Source organism: Acipenser ruthenus, chromosome 8 (assembly GCF_902713425.1).
Source record: "Acipenser ruthenus chromosome 8, fAciRut3.2 maternal haplotype, whole genome shotgun sequence".
Taxonomy (NCBI): Eukaryota; Metazoa; Chordata; class Actinopteri; order Acipenseriformes; family Acipenseridae; genus Acipenser; species Acipenser ruthenus.
The window spans coordinates 29,494,339-29,515,696 of record NC_081196.1 but is presented as its reverse complement, the minus strand read 5'-3'; the positions used below and the strand labels follow the sequence as shown (position 1 = coordinate 29,515,696).

Here is a 21,358-nt window from a genome sequence, read left to right as displayed (position 1 = left end):
ATATTTTTTACATTAAAATCTAATGCAACAAAAATCTCAGCTCACACTGTGTTCTTGTATGTTAGCACAACAGAAACCACTAGGAATGATTGCAAAAACACAACAGATTGTAAGAAAAATAACAATAATAATAATAAAAAAACTTAATTTTACTGCCTCTTAATTCCTTCAGGGAAGTTCAAAAACTAATTAATTAACTAATTTGCACTGCTGAGACTTCCATGTGAAACAGCAGTCATTTGAAACACATACAATGTACAAGCACCTGCTAAAAGAGCGCTTACTATCTGAATCTGTCACATTTACTGTCCGTCCAATTGTAAGAGCTAACCTGAAACGTGGAGAGTTCAGATGTTACACTATACAATGTGTATTGGGGATTCTATTTGCATAACAAATTGAAGGGCAGACCATTTCATAAAAACGTGTGCTACATAAAGCAGGCAGTTGTTTTAGCGTATAGAATTTAATTACAACCAGGGACGACCTCAAAAAGGGTTAACATCATTAACATGTACAGCTTCGTATATATTTAAAAGCTCCACATATTTTAATCGAAAGTTTCACCGTACTGTACCATTTTTGGTTACGTAATGTAATATGTCAGCATTTGAAATTATTTTAGTACAATTTAGGAAACATTTTCCAGCATTACTTTTTTTGGCCAATAGGTCTACTTCGTTCGTATTCATTTAAACTGTATGAAGAATCAAGAATCATACAAAAATATAGTGTGCCCAAGAAGCTGAGTGGTGTGTCAACAAGAACTCGTGTAGATGGGAGGCTACTGTAGTACTGTTGCCTGCACCTGCATTGTTGATGTTCAGCAGCTCATATTTGAAACGCGAGTTTCTACGTATATTTCAATTTCAACGCATTAATACTAACATACTGTATTGTTGTTATAGATTGAGTTTGGTCTAAATTAAACTTAAGCAATGTAACAGGAATTCTGTTTTACGTTGCTACAGTATTGTGATCATGAATGTCAAATGCTATTATAGAAAACAAAAAGCTAATTTAGAACTAGATTAGCTTGGCTTGGCTTACTTAAGAGGTTGTATCTCCAAGTCCATATAAACAACATAACAGCACATCTGTGTTATCATTAAAAAGATACTTGTGCGGTGTAATGCATGAACACTTTTATTACATCTCAAGCAATGATGCCCCAGGAAATAGCACTGCAGACAACAACAACAAAGCCTCCAGAACTCTACCCCGGCCCCTTCCCTTTTGTAAATGCTCCAAAGTTAAGGCCTCATTCTGATCCTGGCGATCAAACTCCATCATTTGTCGACTGTTTCTGAGATCAGGGTATTGCTGCAGCATCAACGCATAATACACAACAGAGTCGATAAAGTGTTACACATCATGGATTTTACACACACCTGCTGTTTCACCTGATAAACTGCGACATGGTATCTTCTCTGATGTTGTAAATATTCAGTTTTAAAAGCATCTTCATGTTTCCAATTCCAGCTTTGCATTCGCCGTTTTGTTTATTCTCTCCTTTCTTTCACTTGCAATTGGAACGGGATCAAAGTCGCTCTCCAGCGAGAAATGTAAGACCCAAACAAAAACTAAACTGTTTGTTTATTTATTTATTTATTTATTTATTTATTCCAATGATTAACAAAAAAAAAAAGACGTAAAATAATATAAAACAATGGCTACGGTACATTTTAGCTCACACACTAAAAAATAGAAAATTCAGCAAAATGTTTGCTCGTTAAGCTTTAATAGGTCAATTTAATACAAATAAAATCGAGAAAATACAGATATTATTATTATAGTATTTATGAAATATAAGTTAAAATGTTACCTTTCAGTTCAGGGCGATGAGCGTCGGATGTAGTGGCCGCTAGAGGGCGCAAAAGAAACGGTGTTGAAATAATACAGTAGTAACAGAGTTGTTTGATAGTGACAGTTAGGTTTAAGATTAGATTTAGGGGTAGGGGTTAGATGTTGTGGTTAATTTTAAGGGTAAAGTGTAAATTGCATATGACGTGGTACTGACTGAAATGGCGCATGGACAAATAAACGGTGTTGTTAGTAATTGTAAATGAGTTAAGGTGAATGCTGGAGTAACATGACCTTTAGTTCAATTAGTTCTGTTGAAGGGGAAAGAAAGAAGGTTTTAAAAATATGATTTGCCAAAGATATCCCGTTTAGGATAGTTGTTATTTGTTTTATTTTTTATTTTATTTTTTTCTATAGTTGTTTTTTTGTTTGGGTGCTTGAAAAACGAAGCTACATGAGCGCAACGAGAATCATAGTTGTAAATATTATAATGGTACAGCTGTATATTTTGTTTTAATATATTTTTGTAAATAAGTTTATATTTTTTGGGTGAGGGGGATTTTTTTTCTTTATATTAATATAATAAAGGTCAAGGATGAGAAATTTGTACACAGTGTGTATAAACAAAGGCCAAGACAATAATGTAAAATAATTATGATACACCGTTATATATCTCTGTGAAACCTGGTGACATTATCAGTCTTACTTGAGTGTATTATTGACATCCAAATTTGGATGTCCTAAAATTTCCTGCAATTAAACTCTGATAAGACTGATATCAATAACTTGACTCTTAATTACGCCCTCTAGTCCCGCGGGCGGAACACGGAACTGCACGTAAATATTATATTTCATAACTCATTTTTAATATTATTACAAAAGCAAAACAGAAAAAAGCGGACTCGATATCAAAATCGCTGTTTTCCTACCGTCAAACAGCGAAGGAATTTTTCGAATCCGTCATTTCACCGCTGAGATATCCCATTCACAATGTGTCTAGTACCCCCATGCATTCAAAACAAAAGCAATCGACTAGCTTGCGTTTTGCTGCTCTGGTCTTACAACCTTGATGACGGTGAAGTCTCCCTGATCACGTTGTAGGGGAGGTCACAAGCTTTCCATTCATACCTTTACTTTGTTTGTAGCCCAATCCATCACAGAGTAATCGATGTGCAAACAAACACTCCCACCTCTTGAATGAGATAAGGGGGGGGGGAAAAAAAGCCTTTCAAAGGCAAATGCATGTGGCAATGGATAGCATGTGAGGTGTCAGAAGATAACATCCCTTTTAGAACTTATTGTATCAATTGACATAAAGATTTACACAATGTTTATTTTTGGAGAGGTTTGGGGACCCTTGGGCTTAGCTTTGTAAAAATTCCTGTAGAATTTGATCCCTTTGTTCAAACAGTTCTGGGTATTTTTTACCCAGTATAGTAGACATGTTGGTGAAGCACTGGAAAAGGTTTTAGTCTTGATGCCCAAGGGGTTACCTTGAATTCAAGCCCTGAACCATGCCTGTGCTGTCTATACTTTGGAAGATATTGTGATTTATTTAAGGGCACAGACCCCCAGGCGGAAATTGTCTGTGAGGGGCTGGGGTTTTGACAGGTTAAAATCGAGGTGAGGAATCTGGGGCTGTTATCTTTGACTCTGCTTTGAGTTTTGAGTCATATATTAAAAGGAATACAAAGGTGTCTTCTTATCATCTAAGAAATATTGTCAAAATTAGATAATTTCTGTCATTCGCTGATGCCGAAAAAGTTGTCCATGCCTTTATTTCATCTAGACTGGACTTCTGTAAGGGTTCTTACCAGAACAAAAAATAGAGGACATATAACCACTGTGTTGGCATCTCTGCACTGGTTTCCAGTAAAATATTGAATTGATTTTAAAGCACTAAATGGAATGGCACCAGATTACTTGTCACAGTTATTGTCTCCCTATCGGCCTCAGCGTGCATTGAGGTCAGCTGATAGTGGCCTGCTCTGCACATTTTCCTCCCTTTTTATAATAATGGTGAAGCATTATTTTACTGTGCTTGGTGTTAATTATTAAAACCATTGCAAACTTTTCACTAATTAAAACCAATAACATAGAGAGATAAACTATCCATGACAAGCCATAAGACAAATGTTTGCTGAATGCAGAATAAACAAGTCAAATAAAAATTTAAGTGGACAATTTCCAGAATATTGTTCTCATCTTTCTTTATGTCCAAATATTTTATATAATCATTTTAGTCATTTTACATCAAGGACTACTGTAGTTGAGCATCAGAGAATTAGTTGATTAAAAAAATATATAACAATATAAACAAACAACAAGCAAAATCATTTTTAATATCTTTACACACCAATCTTTATTAATTAATTATTTCATTGAAGGTAGTATAAACTGCTATAAGGATCTGTTTGGAAGCTGTTCAGTTCCTGGGACTTGCACAAAAGTGTTTTCTCACTGGAAGCATATTTTTATGTTAAACCGGTATTTTTTCATCCAACAAATACAGAATAGAAGACATTAGATTAGCTTTTAATGAAATAATGTCAGACACCCAAAAACTCTCAGTTCATGTAAAACTGAAGGATAACACAAATACATTCCCACTTAGTGTCCATTAGGATAGACATGTATACCTGATGTATTCATTGATTGGCCTATGTAAACACTTTGCCTAATTGCATTTCTATTAAATGTAGTGGCTTTATGGGAACTTAAAGCTGCAAAAATCACCATCATCTTTAAATGTATTGTAAAACATGGAATTAGAATCAATATCTGATTGACCAAATATTAAAAGCAGAATTGAATGGCATTTGTTAACTAAATTAAAGCAGACAATGATATCTTTCCTATCGGTATACTGTAAGTTAGTTCAAACATTAACGAGTAAGTAGTAGGGTTCCAAAAAATATAGCGTTATTATTATAATTTATTTCTTAGCAGACGCCCTTATCCAGGGCGACTTACAATTGTTACAAGATATCACATTATTTTTACTTACAATTACATTTTTTTTACACATTATTCTTACATACAATTACCCATTTATACAGTTGGGTTTTTACGGGAGCAATCTAGGTAAAGTACCTTGCTCAAAGGTACAGCAGCAGTGTCCCCCACCTGGGATTGAACACACAACCCCCATGTGTTTGACATGTGTTTGGGGCAGCTGTGTGAAGTAGTGGTTAGGGCTCTCGACTCTTGATCAGAGGGTCGTAGGTTCAATCCCAAGTGGGGGACACTTCTGCTGTACCCTTGAGCAAGGTACTTTACCTAGATTCCTCCAGCAAAAACCCAACTGTATAAATGTGTAATTGTATGTAAAAATAATGTGATATCTTGTAACAATTGTAAGTCGCCCTGGATAAGGGCGTCTGCTAAGAAATAAATAATAATAATAATAATAATGTGTTGCTACAACTGTTTAAATAATGTACCTGTAATTTATATTTTCATTGTTAACATCCTGACAGCTTTTTACACATCACTTTAAACTCAAAGCTCAAGTTTCAAAGCTCTTTTTCAAAATAGCCTCTCTAGTGCACTGGGATTTGAGATCTGTCCTCTAAATCACAGCAGGAAGAGTGATTGAAAAAAAAATGACAAAGAAAAATGACAGGTACGCTATTTAAACAGTGGGGATGTATAATGTGTTGAGGCACAGCCAATGAAACTTACCTTGCATGTGGATCATTTCACATTGTTAGTATTAAGCTGCAGATAATAGTCAGATTTTATTTTATTGATTCATTTGTTTCTCAGGATGTAAAATTGTGGATCAGTCTTCACTTCTCATGCTCCAGCGCAGCACTGTCCAACTTGAGCCATGCAGGGCTGACTGAGCTCCCCAATATGGCTTATTTGATTTAGAAATGGAGTTTGCCATTCAAGGCTCTTAATGGGTTTAAAAATACTACAGGTATTGATGTTGATGTTGTTTTTAAACTGAACAAATGTTTCATGAGCACAAACATACTGAAGCTGACTATTTGTGCATTCTGATTAAACCTTATCTCTTCTTGTTAAATGCTTCACCAGTATTCAGTCAGCTTCTAAACTAAACTTCTCTTTACAAATCGACAAATAATTTGCATTAAAACTTTAATAGTGCTTTAGAGGATGATACATTTATGTTGTAACAACATTTACAAATGCTTTATATGCTGTATAAAATAACACAGCTTTTAAAATATCGCTCATTAACATAACATTATTCGTGCACGTCCCTGAGGCTGTGTTCACACTAGGTTTGTTTAGGGAATTGGCTCCAAACTCAGTATGGTTTGGTTCATTTGGTTCATTTTGTGTGTGGTGTGAACAACAAAGTTACCTTGTAAAACAAAACGAACCAAACCAAACTGAGTCCACCTGAAGAGATGGTCTTGGCTTGTTTGGTTCACTTGCTTAACTTCAATGTCAACAACAGGAGGACTTTATTTTCACACAGGACCTATGTATGTAGCTATGGGACCCAAATGAAGATTCCTGGATGATGTACAGTGCCTATAGAAAGTCAACACCCCCTTGAACTTTTTTCACATTTTGTTGTGTCAGTGCCTCAGAGTTTCATGCATTTAAATGAGGGTTTTTCCACTTATCTACACACCATACTCCACACTGTTAAGGGGGGAAAAGTTTTTATTGAGAAAAAAATTATATATTAAAAATGCAAAACTGAAAGATCGTAATTGGATAAGTCTCCACCCCCCTGAGTTAATACTTGGTGGAAGCACCTTTGGCAGCAATTACAGCTGTGAGTCTGTTGGGATAGGTCTCTACCAACTTTGCACACCTAGATTTGGCAATATTTGACCATTCTTCTTTATAAAACTGTTCAAGCTCTGTCAAGTTCCTTGGGAGCGCTGATGGAATTTGTGGCATGATCTTCAAGTCATGCCACACATTTTCAATTGGATTTAGGTCGGGGCTCTGACTGGGCCACTCAAGGACATTTACCTTTTTGTTCCTTAGCCACTCCAGTGTAACTTTTGCTGTGTGCTTTGGGTCGTTGTCATGCTGAAAGGTGAACTTCCGTCCCAGTTTCAGCTTTTTTGCAGAGGGCAGCAGGTTTTCCTCAAGGACTTCTCTGTACTTTGCTCCATTCATTTTCCCTTCTATCCTGAGAAGTGCCCCAGTCCCTGCCGATGAGAAACATCCCCATTACATGATGCTGTCACCACCATGCTTCACAGTAGGGATGGTGTTCTTTGGGTGATGCGCTATGTTGGGTTTGCACCAAACATAACGCTTTGCATTTAGGACAAAAAGTTCAATTTTAGTTTTGTTGGGCCACAAAACTTTTTGCCACATGGCTACAGAGTGTTTTTTCTGCAAACTTCAAACGGGATTCAAGGTGGTCTTTCTTGAGTAATGGCTTCCTTCTTGCCACCCTACCATACAGGCCAATGTGTGGAGTGCTTGGGATATTGTTGTCACATGCAGCTATTGTAGCAATATGTGCAGAACCTATTGTTGTGTGTTACTGTGTTCCTGGGCGGGGGCATTAGGCGCGTCTCTACTCCAACAGGTCATGAGCAAGAACAGAGTAGAAAGAAAGGCAGCAAAGAGTCCTGAGTAATAAAATCTAATTTGTTTTGTTTCACATCTGGATTTGTGTCGACTTCTTATGCCGGGGAACACATCAAGCTTTAAACATGGTGGCAGCAGTATGCTTTCAGGAACCCGGAAGTAATCCATGAAGACGTTTGTGCGGAAAAAAAACAAACAAAAAAAACAGCACGGAACGGAAAGGACTAAAAGTTAACCGTGAGTAGATCGATACATTGGCATCCTAGATATTGTGTAGAGTAACAAGAGGAAACACTGATTGATTGTTAATAAAAAAAAAAATGGAACACGCACTCAGACCCCCAGGAAAAATAGACTTTGATGGAAAGAACTTATTGCTGGCCTGGAGAAGATGGAAAGAGGAGTTTAATTTATACATTGCCCTGACAATGGGGGATAAGGAGGATGTTTTGAAAGTGAAACTATTGTATTACTTGATTGGAGAAAAAGGCAGGGAGGTGTGTGAAACACTGAATGAAGGCGCGCAAGCCGATCGTACGTTAGTACAAGTAATGACTGCGCTAGACAATTACTGTGACCCAAAGAAAAATGAGACGGTAGAGAGATTTCTTTACACGCAACCAAGGCCCGGGTGAAAGTTTTGACAAATATGTCACAGAATTAAGGATATTGGCAGCCACCTGTAATTTTGAAAATATTACAGACTCCCTCATAAGAGACAAAATTGTGTGTGGAACTCAAGACGCACATTTAAGAGAACGCCTAATAAGGGAAGCTGACTTAAAGAAAGAACAAAAACAATTGAAGAACGGGGTCTACACAGATACATGCAGTTACACAAAATGAAACAATGAGACAAAAAAGACCCACACCAAATGACGCTAATTTAATACAATGCAACTACTGTGGAAGAAGACATGAGAGGAAAAAAGAAAAATGCCCAGCATATGGCCAGCAATGCAAAGGTTGTGGCAAGTGGAACCATTTTATTAGCAAATGTAGAAGTAGCATTAGCAGGAGAAAGCAAAAAGTGTTAGCATTGGAGAATGTTTCAACTGAGTCAGACAGTGGCGAGGATATCCTATGTGTAACCTTGGAGCCAGAATCAGAGAACATCAATGCAGTACAAGCGTCAACACTACAGCCTCACGCAGCACTGTTTGAAACCATGTTACTGAACAAGCAACCAGTTAAATTTCAACTTGACTGTGGTGCTAGCTGCAATGTAATCCCAGAGAACCTCCTAACAAGAGACATCCACCTTGAAAACTGCAAGCAAGTGTTAGTAATGTATAATAAAAGCACACTGAAGCCCGTTGGAAAATGCAAACTTAAGTTAAGAAATTCACAAACAAAAAAGCGTATAGGCTGGAATTCATTGTTGTCAACAATAATGTTCTCAGACCACTGCTAGGCAGCAAAGCCATACAGGCTATGGAGTTAATAACAGTACAGCACCAAAACATTCTAGCAGTTGATAAATCCACCAGCAACAGAGACATTAACTCGTGGAGCATGGAATCAATCCGACAAGAGTTTGCAGGTGTATTCCAAGGGGAAGGACAACTCGAGGGAAAACTCAAGCTAGAAGTAGATGATAGTGTAGAGCCTGTGAAACTACCAAAGAGAAGAGTACCGGTGGCGCTGTCAAAACCACTGAAGAAGGAACTGGCTAGACTGCAAGAACATGAAATCATAGCTCCAGTTGAGAAATGCACAGACTGGATCAGCAGTTTATTGGTTGTGAAAAAACCCTCAGGAAAGTTAAGGATATGCATAGACCCTAAGCCACTAAACAAAGCACTCAAAAGAAGCCATTACCCTCTTCCAACCATTGATGACGTCTTGCCGGATCTGGCAAAAGCACGAGTTTTCTCAGTATGTGATGTTAAGAATGGGTTTTGGCACATTGAATTAGAAGAAGAGTCAAGCTATCTCACCACTTTTGCAACTCCATTTGGACGTTATCGTTGGTTGCGCATGCCGATGGGAATCAGTTCTGCACCTGAGGTCTTTCAGAGAAAACTAAACCAAGTGTTAGAGGGGGTGCCAGGAATCAAAATCATAGCTGATGATATCCTTATTGTTGGGGAAGGAAACAATGATATAGTAGCTGCACAAGACCATGATGATAAATTGAGAAAGCTCCTGGAAAGGTGCAGAGAATGCAATGTGAAGCTAAACCCAGAGAAATTTCAGCTCAGGCTGAAAGAAGTGCCATATATTGGACACCTCTTGACATCACAGGGTCTGAAAGTCGATCCGGAGAAGGTCAATGCCATTAGGCAGATGCCCAGACCAACAGACATTCGGGGAGTGCAACGATTCCTGGGTATGGTGAACTACCTAACAAAATTTTGTAAACACCTGTCAGAGATGTGCGAACCTCTGAGACAACTGACACACAAAGACGTATTGTGGGAGTGGACTGATTGGCATGAAGAGGCCTTTGAGAAAATTAAAGAGGCAATTGCAAAAACTCCAGTACTAAAATACTACAACCCAGAAGAACAGCTTGTTTTGCAATGTGATGCATCAGAAACTGGATTGGGGGCGGCACTCATGCAATCAGGACAGCCAATTGCTTACGCAAGCAGAGACCTGACAGATACAGAAAAAGGCTATGCTCAGATAGAAAAAGAGCTGTTGGCAGTACTGTTTGGAATAGAGAGATTTCATCAGTTCACTTATGGACACACGGTAGAAGTACAGTCTGATCACAAACCACTAGAGAGTATAATAAGGAAACCCCTTCATTGTGCACCCAAACGACTACAGTGGATGCTACTGAGGTTGCAGAGATATGATGTCAGACTCAGATATTACCCAGGAAGACATTTACTACTGGCAGATACGCTAAGCAGGGCATACCTACCAGACTCCAGCTCAAAACATCCAGTAGAAACTGAAATTGAATCCATTAACATGGTGCACTACTTGCCCATCTCCGACGAGAGGCTAAAGGCCATACAAAAAGCAACAGAGCAGGACAAGGATCTTCAGGTGTTAAAGAAAGTGATCCTACAGGGTTGGCTGGACACTAAGGAACACGTACCTCGGGAAGCAACAGTGTTTTTCCATAGCAGAGACGAGCTAAGTATACAAAATGGAATTGTCTTCAGGGGTGAGCGTGTAATTATACCAGCTTCTCTCAGAGCAGATATTATGCGAAGAGTCCACTCCTCACACATTGGAATAGAAGGATGCCTAAGAAGAGCATGTGAGAGTATCTATTGGCCCGGCATGAATGCACAGCTGAAAACATACATGGACAGTGCACAGGGAATCAAGTAGCAAAAGGAAACTTTAAAATCACACGAAGCACCAAGTAGAACCTGGGAAACAGTGGGAACAGATCTTTTTACAGTCAACGAGAAGGAATATATGATTACCGTTGACTACTACTCCAACTTTTGGGAAGTTGACTTCCTGGAGAACACGAAATCCAGCACAATTGTACGGAAGCTAAAAGCACACTTTGCAAGATATGGGATTCCAGATACTCTGTACTCTGACAATGGGCCACAATACACAGCAGAAGAGTTCAAAGAGTTCAGCAAAAAATTGGACTTTTTCATCATCCCCTGGCTACCCGCAGAGCAACGGAAAAGCAGAATCAGCAGTGAAAACAGCCAAAAGGCTAATGGCTAAAGCAAAAAGAGCAGGATCTGATCCTTGGACCACAGAAACACCCCCTCTCAGGGTGTAGACAGCAGTCCAGCACAAAGCCTGATGGGCAGGAGAACTAAAACCCTCTTGCTGATGAGTGAAAATCTACTAAGGCCTGGGGTGACCAGCAACAAGCAGAAGATGATCATGGAGAGCCAACACAGGCAGCCACAGTACTACAGCACATCAGCAAAAGATCTACCTCCACTACAAAGAAATGACAAGGTGAGAGTACAGCCATGGGGTGGACAGAGCAAATGGTGGCAGAAAGCCACGGTGATTAAGCCAGTAGACATGAGGTCTTATGAGATACTAACAGAACAAGGACAGACCTTAAGAAGAAACCAAAGACACCTTAGGAGGTCTAAAGAACAGGGAAACCACTTTCCAACTCTAGATAAGCCCCAAGAACTGAAGGAGACAAACACTGAGGATGAAGAGCACAAAGAACTACAGAAAAGTACACAGAGTACAGAGGGCCAGGGTGTTCCGAGGACCAGGGTCAGCCAGCCTACGGTGAGTCTTCAGCGGTTGCAGAGTCTGCCCACAGTAGATATGGAAGACCCCTTTGCAGGCCCACACACCTAAAAAACTTTGTTTGAATCAATAGAAATGTTCATCATCATTTGTTTTAGTTTAGGTACTAGAGAGTACAAATGCTAACAAAAGTTAGTTGATAACACCGTGTAACAATTTATTTTTTTTTGTTCCTGGGTAGTAAGTGTTATTTCCTAATTGCTTATGCCTCAAAAGTATAGAAAATGGCTATTATTCCCCACAAACTTTGCTTTTGTGACCAGGACAGTGATATTTTGAAATTTACCTATTTTCCAGAACATTCCAGATAGATTCAGTGCTGAGTAAACTTGGAGTAACTTCTAGAACTTTCTAGAACTTTCCAGTAATATAAATAGTAGTATAAATACAGGGGCCTTAAGCCCACCAGTTCAGTTTAGTTCCAGCTGCCTAAGTGGATACATATCTGCATTTTCTGAGATGGCATCAAGAGGCTGCAAGCATCCGGCAGACGCATTTTGCTATGTCTGCGGCCAATTTATCAAGACAAGAGCGAAAAAGTACTCCGTGGAAGCATCTGCTAAGATGTGTGAGGCCTACAAGGCATATTTCGGCATGCCTGTCGGGGATCAAGACAAACCCTGGGCACCTCATTTCACCTGCGAGCACTGCAAAAAAACTCTGGAAGGTAAGATGGACAATTGTTGCTCGGAATTTTATGTTATAAAATTTGTTAAAATTTTTAAAATTGTAAAAGTTTTTAATTTTATAATGTTTTACAATTTTAAATGTTATTGAAAAAATATATCATATATGAAAAATGTTGCGAGAATCTCTTACACATTAGTCATGGGTGAAATAAATGTATTTTTGTAGGATGGTACAGAGGGGAAAAGAGAGCCATGAAGTTCGCTATCCTAAGAATTTGGCGGGAACCCACTGACCACTCAAGCAACTGCTACTTCTGCATGGTGGACCCTTCCAAACGTCGGACTGGCAAGAATGCACCTGCTATCACGTATCCGGACCTTCCTTCATCCATCGCCCCGGTGCCACACTGCCATGAGCTCCCCGTACCCACTCCTCCGGAGAGAGAGCAGCCGTCTTTAGAAGAGAGCAGAAAGTCAGAGAGCGAGGAAGACGTTGTAGATCCAGATGATAATTTCAGAGGTGGAGCTGAGGAGAGAAACTCATGCTACCCCAACCAAAAAGACTACTCACTTCTAAATCTTTTGTAGTCATTTTTGTATTACTTTAGTATAAATACATGTTAATTTGGATTCATATGTTGTTTTTTTCTGACTTTATGTGAACGAAAAGACACAAATTTGCCCGTTTTCTCATTGGAAATAGGTAAATTTCAAAATATCACTGTCCTGGTCACAAAAGCAAAGTTTGTGGGGAATAACAGCCATTTTCTATACTTTTGAGGCATAAGCAATTAGGAAATAACACTTAATACCCAGGAACAAAACTTGTGTTACATGGTGTAATGTTTAGTTGTTTAAAAAAAAAAGAGAAAGGATGTAGCAATATGTGCGGAACCTATTGTTGTGTGTTACTGTGTTCCTGGGCGGGGGCATTTGGTGCGTCTCTGCTCCAACAAGTCATGAGCAAGAACAGAGTAGAAAGAAAGGCAGCAAAGAGTCCTGAGTAATAAAATCTAATTTGTTCTGTTTCACATCTGGATTTGTGTCGACTTCTTATGCCGGGGAACACATCAAGCTTTAAACAGCTATTGCAAAGTTGCCATTGGCCTCTTGGTAGCTTCTCTGATCAGTCTCCTTCTTGCTCGGTCATCCAGTTTGGAGGGATGGCCTGATCTAGGCAGGGTCTTGGTGGTGCCATACACCTTCCACTTCTTAATAATCGTCTTGACCGTGCTCCAAGGGATATTCAAGGCCTTTGATATTTTTTCATACCCATCCCCTGATCTGTGCCTTTCAACAACTTTGTCCCGGAGTTCTTTTGAAAGCGCCTTGGTGCTCACGGTTGAGTCTTTGCTTTGAAATGCACTACACAGCAGAGGGAACCTACAGGAACTGAGCAGCACTGAATTTATCCTGAAATAATGTGAATCACTACAATTTAACACAGGTGGAGGCCACTTAACTTGGTGTGTGATTTTGAAGGCGATTGGTTACACCTGAGCTAATTTAGGATTGCTATTACAAGGGGGGTGGACACTTATCCAATCAAGCTATTTCACTTTTTATTTTTAATTAATTTTCTACAAATTTCTAGAATATTTTTTTTTTTCACTTGGAATTTGTGGGGTATGATATGTAGATAAATAAAAGAAAAACTATTTTAATGCATTTTAATTCCAGGCTATAAGGCAACAAAAGGTGAAAAATTTGAAAGGGGGTGTAGACTTTCTATAGGCAATGAATGTGTAGCTGGTCGGTGTGTAGCTTTGGGCGTTTTGTGTCTGGTATTGACAACAATTTTAAGTATAGTCTGATCAAAAGATATCAAGGGGAACAATTAAGACAATCCAGGCAGAGCCTGACAAAACACATAACATTAGTAAAATATTTTTTGATAGGCAGAAGGGGAAAAAATACATTGAATGACCATGAAAACATCCTGTCCACTAATCTTTTGCAAATTGGAATGTGAACACAAATGAACCCTGAAAAAACATGCAAATTAATAATAATAAAAAAAACATTTTACACTCAAACAAACTCAGTTCATTTGATTCTAGGTAAGTGTGAACAGCAAGCAAATGTATTCCTTCTTTCTGAAACCAAAGGACATGCACTGAGTGTGTTTGTAACAAAACCAATGTGAACATGTCCTTACAGTTTTGCTATTGGCCTTTTTTTTAAGCCAGGTTTTTCCTGCCACAATGAATGTATTTCTATATGGCCAGTGTTGGCGAGTAGCACATTACATGTAACGCATTACTGTAATCTGATTACATTTCCATTAACTTGTAACTGTAATGGTTCCTTTTTCAGACAGGTAACAACATGTGGTGATGGATTACATTTTATATGAAAAAGTAATGTAGTTACTTTTAGTTACATTTAAAAAAAGGCTAATGCATAAAAAAATACCTCTACAAAATGTAAATCGTGCCTTAGAAGTACAGTAACTATCTGTAACTCTAACTGTAACTTTAGCTATATTTTTTACAAAGTAACAAGTTACTTTAACTAGTTACAATTTTGTTCAAGTAACTTGTATCTGTAACAGGTTACTTTTTGAAAGTAACTTCCACAATTCTATAGTATGTCAGGACTGCCCAGTCCCTGACCACCTTCCGGCACCTCCTCAAGACACACCTCTTCAGACAACACCTGTAAAACTCAGCTCTTCCCTTCTGGTCTATATAGCACTCACCTTTAATGCACTTTAACTTGCACAACTTAACTCAATCTGTAGTATCTTGTATTTCACTTGCACATATATCTAACCATGATGTAACTATCAACACTGTTATCTACTCTTGAACTGCACCGATATCAAATCGTACTGTGTTTGTATTTGCTCTTATTAGGACTGAAGTCATTGTATTTTGTATCTTGCTCTTAATTGTACTGTAATTCTTGATATGTATTTTTTGTATACAAGTGTAAGTCGCCCTGGGTAAGGGCATCTACTAAGAAATAAATAAATAAATAAATAAATAAATAAATAAATAAATAAATAATAATAATAATAATAATAATAATAATAATAATATGACCCCACCTGAATGTTACACTCACATTTTTTAGAAAGTGGTTATGGCTAATTCAATAATTCCATAAATCATACATGTCTTGTACTTCCATTCGCAATGTAGGTCTCACATGTGCAGTTTTGAACCAAAAACCAAAAACCAAAAAATAAGCAGTATTTATGTAATAACCAAACTAAACAATGTTTTTCTTTTTTATTTAATATGCACAACACTTTACAAGTCAAAAAACTTATAAATATAAAATAATATAATTTAGTGCTTTGCCAAAATAAAATATATTAGTAAAGCATAGTCGACCACATAATATTTATATACACAACTTAATCTGACTTGAAATGCCATAGGCAGAATCTTAGGGATGGTATATTGACGGCAGGTTGGTCTTCACACTCAGGAACTTCTCCAAATTCTTTGGAAAAGAAGACTGTAAATATGATCAAACAAACAATACTTAGCACTTAGCAATTGAAATTGACTTTTTTCAGCAAGAAGTTTTCAAAGAAGAATAAAATAGTTCTGTATAAAACTAGCAAGAAACTACTCAGGACAATAATTTAGCTCCTCTTTTCTACAACTGTTGTTTTTGGTGATTGAGCCCCACAGTGTGAATATAGACTGCTGTGCAAAAGTCTTAGACATGTTGCATTTTTCTACTCTGATGCATTATGAGCATCAACAATTTACTCAAAGCCTCCACTAGTGTTTTCTACTATTATAACAACCTTGATGTGCATAAAGAAGGAAAAACATTGAGTGAAATAGCTCGCATCACTCGGTTTTCAAGGTGTGGTATCCGAAGCATAATCAACAAGTACAGAGAAACATCATCTGTAATTGACAAACCCAGGACTGGAAGACCCAAAAAGCTGTCTAACAAGGATGAGCAATACTTGAAGATAATATCCTTAAGGAATAGAAAGAAGACAAGCGTTGAATTGACAACAGTACGAAGGTCACTCTTGAAATTGCAGTAAGAATACATCTATTAAGAAAGGGGAACAAGACTAAAAGGCTAAAATATGCACAAGAACACAGAAATTGGACTATGGAACAATGATCAAAGGTGCTTTTGACTGTTGATGGTTGGACAACGACACCTGTGCATTCTGCCAGTTCTGTTGTCAATTCAATGCTTGTCTTCTTCCTATTCCTTAAGGATATTATCTTCAAGTACTGCTCATCCTTGTTAGACAGCTTTTTGGGCTTTGAGTAAATTGTTGATGCTCATAATGCATCAGAGTAGAAAAATGCAACATGTCTAAAGAATTTTGTGATTGAGCTTTTTATTGAATTCCACGATATTTTGACAGGACATTCATTTGATGATAATAAGCAAAGAGTGAAATTTACAGGAGTGATACTAACTGCAACCCCTCTAAAAACGCCTTGTATAGTCATAGTTTTTTTTATACCTAGATGAAAAGACAAAAAGTAATAACTCAGTGATAAAACACAGAGAGAGACAACTAGTAATGTTATACATAACATAATTAAGATATTGAAGTTTCTACAGCTTGCATTTCATATGATGGCATGGTTCCGATTAAAGGTTATTTAGTCCAGATTAGAAAGAATCTACACTATATACTGTATAGTAGCTGCAGTGGCCCCAAAAAGTCCCCATACTCTACCACTACTGGCCATTACATATGTTTAGTTACTTTTCAGAAAAAAAAATGACAGAATCAACTTGTAATTCAACAAAACAATGTCATAGGCGGCGTTTACATGCACAAGTCATGACAGTTTTCCTCACTACTTCTGTCCCAAACATTTTCTTGTCTGCTTTGATGCCCAGAAAGTGTTCATGCCTCAGAGAATCATCACATTTAATGTTGCATTAGTTCTTGGTTGGGTCTCCTTTACTTTTCTTGACCGCTTCTACATTAATTTAGGCATGGAATGAACCAGCTTGGTTATCACTTGTGGGGATAGATTCTGCCAGATCTCTTGTACCTTGGTTCTGAGTGCTTCTTTATGAGAAGGATGGAAGTGACAACTGTTATTAGAGGTAACCCAACAAATACTCAATAGGGTTGCAATCTGGACTCTGTTGTGAGGCTGGAGTTTCACGGTTTGATTCTCACTCGGTTCAACAAATAGCCAGTGAGAAACCACCCGTACCCGTACCGTACAGAGTCTTCACAGGTCGGATGTGCCAGTGGAGAAGGGGTATGTGGAGCTTCTTTTGTAGGAATGCACTTGTTTTCAGATGTATGCTTAGGGTCTTGGCCATGTCAGAACATACACACGCTGCCAATCAGTTTCTTACCACTTGGTAGCAGGCTTTGTTCCAGTATTTTACAATAATAATCACTCTCCATGGCGCCATCAATAACGTGAAATTGACCATGGCCACTTGATGCCATCCACCCCCATACCATAATGCTGCCATGACCCTGCTTCAGGATTCACACCAGTTTCTTGGTAGTAACACTTTTTGGGTATGATAATGGACATTAAAAAGTTTCCAAAACAGGAAAAATAATAAATATATGAATATTATGACAACAGTGTTTAAAAATAAAGTTACATGCTGTTATAGTAAATTGTAATAAAAATTAAAGGAAATAAACCTATGTAATGGTCAGGATTGGTAGAGAATGCAAACTTTTTTGGGCCACTGTACATGTTAGTTACGTTAACATACAGAAAAAAACTGAATAAATACATACTGCATCATAGAACCTTTTCGTCCTCCTCCCTGTTAGCTTTCGTGCCATATGCATTAAGGGGTGTAAGGATAAAGACTAAAACAAAGAAATTAAGTAAATACAAGATAACAAAATATTAATTATGTACTGTCAGTACTTGAGACATAAACAGATAAGTGATGGGACACATATTGAAATACATCAATCAGTCCTATCAGTGTAAAAGACTTCTGTATGAAAGGCATTAACTTGGTAAAGCAGTCACTACCACAGTACTAAAGCCGGTACTGTACTCATAAGTTTATTAACCATTTAACATACAAAGCATTGACTACCCGCAGCTGCTCATCATTGGAATGAGTTACAATCAAGGCTCAAACTCCCTGGTTTTATCTCAGAGGTGCTTTCTTTTCTAGGCTTGAAGTTCTTTTCCCTGTTTCATGTGCTTGTCAGAGCAGATGCTGATTTTATTAGTTTTTGTTTTTTAATTTTGTAATGCTGTAATGTTTCTAACTGTCTATGTATTGTTGTCTGTTGTATTTATGCTGCCTCTTGGCCAGGTCGGCATTTTAAATGAAAACTTGTTCTCATTGTCTTTACCTGGTTAAATAAAGGTTTGAATTGAACCTGTAATTTTACCATTGTAAATCTGCAATCTCTCCCTATGGATACAATGCACTTGCCCTGCTTTACCATGGTCAACCACAACTACAATGCTTCACCAGACTTACCTGTGATGTATCATGCTTTAACTATGCATTTGATATGTGTGTAATTTTGCTATGCTTTTACTGTGCTATACCACAGTGAACTTCCATTAAAGGAACATCAATTAAATAACTCTAAATTAGACATTACTATTATGGACACAATATAGATAAAAAAAGTACTGTAGTATTATTGCATTTACTACCTGTGTTTATCTGAAGTGGTTTTTGTACGTGACAGTTAAGCAATAATTTCGTAATAGTTTTTAATCTTAATTAGCATTTGCTAGTTGTTTTACTTGTGACTTACTTACCCCAGAACCCTGTGGTACACGTATATCTTTATTCTTAGCATAATGAAACAAGAACTATACAAAAAAAAAAAGAACAATGTTTCAGTGTAATACGTTAATAATGCACACATTGAATAATGTTGATAAATAAAACAATTTAAATATGTGACTTACCCTTTTATACACATCTTGAATATGTTCCTGTTGTCAAACATGTTGGAATATTTAAAATGATAATAATATGTTAGTATATTTCAGAATATGCAAAGGTTGGTTATCAAACTGGAAATGTAAAGGGAAAAAAAAAACTAAAAGTATAAAGAATCGTTTGGTTAACATTCGTGTTTCCTTATGAAAGAGAAATTTGAATTACCTCTGGCTGATTTGTATGAGAAGTCTGCTGACTGTAACATAAAGCCAATCTCTGAAAAGAAAAAAACATTATTTATACACAGTCAACAAGTTATTTGAACTGTTAGTGTTCTAAGTTTGATAATAATATTTTGGCTATGGCCAAAAGTTTTACATCACCTAGAATTTTAGGATTGAGATATATAAGACAAAAAAAAATACTGTATATGAACATAATTTAGATATTTTATTTAACATCATATTATCAAATAAACCGTACTTCGTTAAGTATATGGAAAACCACAAAGAGGTGTGCAATTCAATATGTTAAGTAACACTATTCAGCAGGCTTCATTAAACTCTATGAAGCAAAAATCTGTTAATTTTATACGGTGATGCAAAACATTTGGCCATACCTGTAGCCTATGTGCGGTACCAGGTTATAAACATAGTTTAAACTTTACTGGTTTCGTTTCAATTTCAGCAATTACATTTTCAATCAGTCACATGCACATATCATTTTATTGTAACTACAATAATACCTCGCTTGAAGGCAGGTTGTCTGAATAGGCTGTGTAAGGCAGCGGATAACCTAAAATTAAGAAAGAAGTACATGAATGCCTTAGAGCAGTCTTGCGCAAAACGCGCCCTTAGCTTCAGCAGTGCTTCGCAATAGGATCAATTCTTTTCAAGGTTTGACCCGTTTAAATCTCAAATACGCACGAATGTGAAACTTAGTAAAAACTATTTCTAACCGCAATATTTAACCGAGATATCATGCAAATGCGTGTCTTATCATCCCCGCATCATCCACGTTCTGACAAGTAAGCTACACTCATGCCGTTTCAACCACTGTATTTTCTGACAAGCAATATTGTTGTGCAGACAGCCTGCCAAGGATGATAAAGTATATTCGACAGGAAAAGATACAATCTATAGTTAAGACAACGGATTAAAGAAGTGTGGCACACGACAGAAAAACAGAGCCAGACTCTCTCTCTCTCTCTCTCTCTCTCTCTCTCTCTCTCTCTCTCTCTCTCTCTCTCTCTCTCTCTCTCTATTAAAATATCAAAACATTAAACAATGGTAACTTTGCTTACAATATTGACAGATTTGTGTTTTATTATTATTATTATTATTATTATTATTATTATTATTATTATTATTATTATTATTATTATTATTATTATTCGTTTTACTGTAATGCTGTAACTGTTCTACACATTTATGGCATATGTTGCCTTACATATGCAGAACAGTAAACGTGCTTTTTAAAGTATCAAACAATTAAACTAAACACTAAGAGATCTGTTAAAAATATGTTGCACATTATTTATTTTTAATTCCCAATTTGTTTTTAGCATATAAGGTTCTTTACCAAGTTTTATATGCTGTGAGAACAGGCAAAGCAGAAAATGACTACTCTCTTCACTGAGCTAACGACACCAATTGACTTATGTTGATACCTTAAATAATCACGTTATACGCAAACGGCAAAATATTACAAATTTCTTACCTGAACTTGGTATTGTATACAGGCAGTAAATGGCAAAGAGAACATACACCTGATACAGACTTCTCATACTCGGTGCTTTGTTGTTGTTCATACTTGTGCTTTGTGCTCTCCAGCTCGAGCCGTTGTTCCACATCTTCTTTACACACTTTGGAAATGGACAAGGTAATATAATCCATAGCAGCCAGCCCACGAGACACTTTTAATCACCTTTGGCTATTATAAAAGACTTCCTGTGTAACCAATCAGCACCCTGTTGGAATCCCTTGTCGCCCATAAAATGTCATGATGTGTACTATTGATGGGCCAAAAGCTTTCACAGTAATTGGTCATGTTCATGTTCTTTAGAAATCAAATACGATCAGGAAAAGTCCTTTATAATAAAAGGACGTTTTTTCCTTATTAAAAGTGACAGAACGTACTGTTTTATTTAACTTTTTTTTTTTTTTTTTTTACATTTAGTTGGACCTATTCAATTAAAATGACAAATCTCAATGCAGAAAATAAATAATTTACTGTTATTACTTATTTAATAAATTAAATCCCTAAACCCGTATCTTACTGTATGTGTATGTATAGCCTTGAATCTACAGTATTTTGGCATTGTCATTTGATTATTAGGC

General features: G+C 37.1%; 1 protein-coding gene across 1 annotated transcript; it reads right to left on the bottom strand.

The window, feature by feature from the left end:
- Positions 1–15,426: 15,426 nt before the first annotated feature.
- On the bottom strand, positions 15,427–20,899 carry LOC117407031 (neuromedin-S-like). The gene is made up of 7 exons (XM_059029646.1): positions 20,739–20,899; positions 19,765–19,814; positions 19,245–19,295; positions 19,046–19,072; positions 18,893–18,946; positions 17,893–17,967; positions 15,427–15,641 (listed from the first exon to the last, which is right to left on the bottom strand). Exons 1-7 carry the CDS (start codon positions 20,869–20,871, stop codon positions 15,570–15,572), a joined length of 462 nt encoding a protein of 153 aa, XP_058885629.1. The 5' UTR covers positions 20,872–20,899; the 3' UTR covers positions 15,427–15,569.
- Positions 20,900–21,358: the final 459 nt, after the last annotated feature.

Excerpts from the sequence above, each read along its gene's own strand:
- LOC117407031 (XM_059029646.1), bottom strand. The coding sequence starts at position 20,871 with ATGTGGAACAACGGCTCGAGCTGGAGAGCACAAAGCACAAGTATGAAC. Across the intron at positions 19,073-19,244 it reads CTCATACAAATCAGCCAGAG|GAACATATTCAAGATGTGTA; the intron begins GTAATTCAAATT and ends GTTTGACAACAG. Across the intron at positions 17,968-18,892 it reads GTGTACCACAGGGTTCTGGG|TCTTTATCCTTACACCCCTT; the intron begins GTAAGTAAGTCA and ends TCTTTGTTTTAG.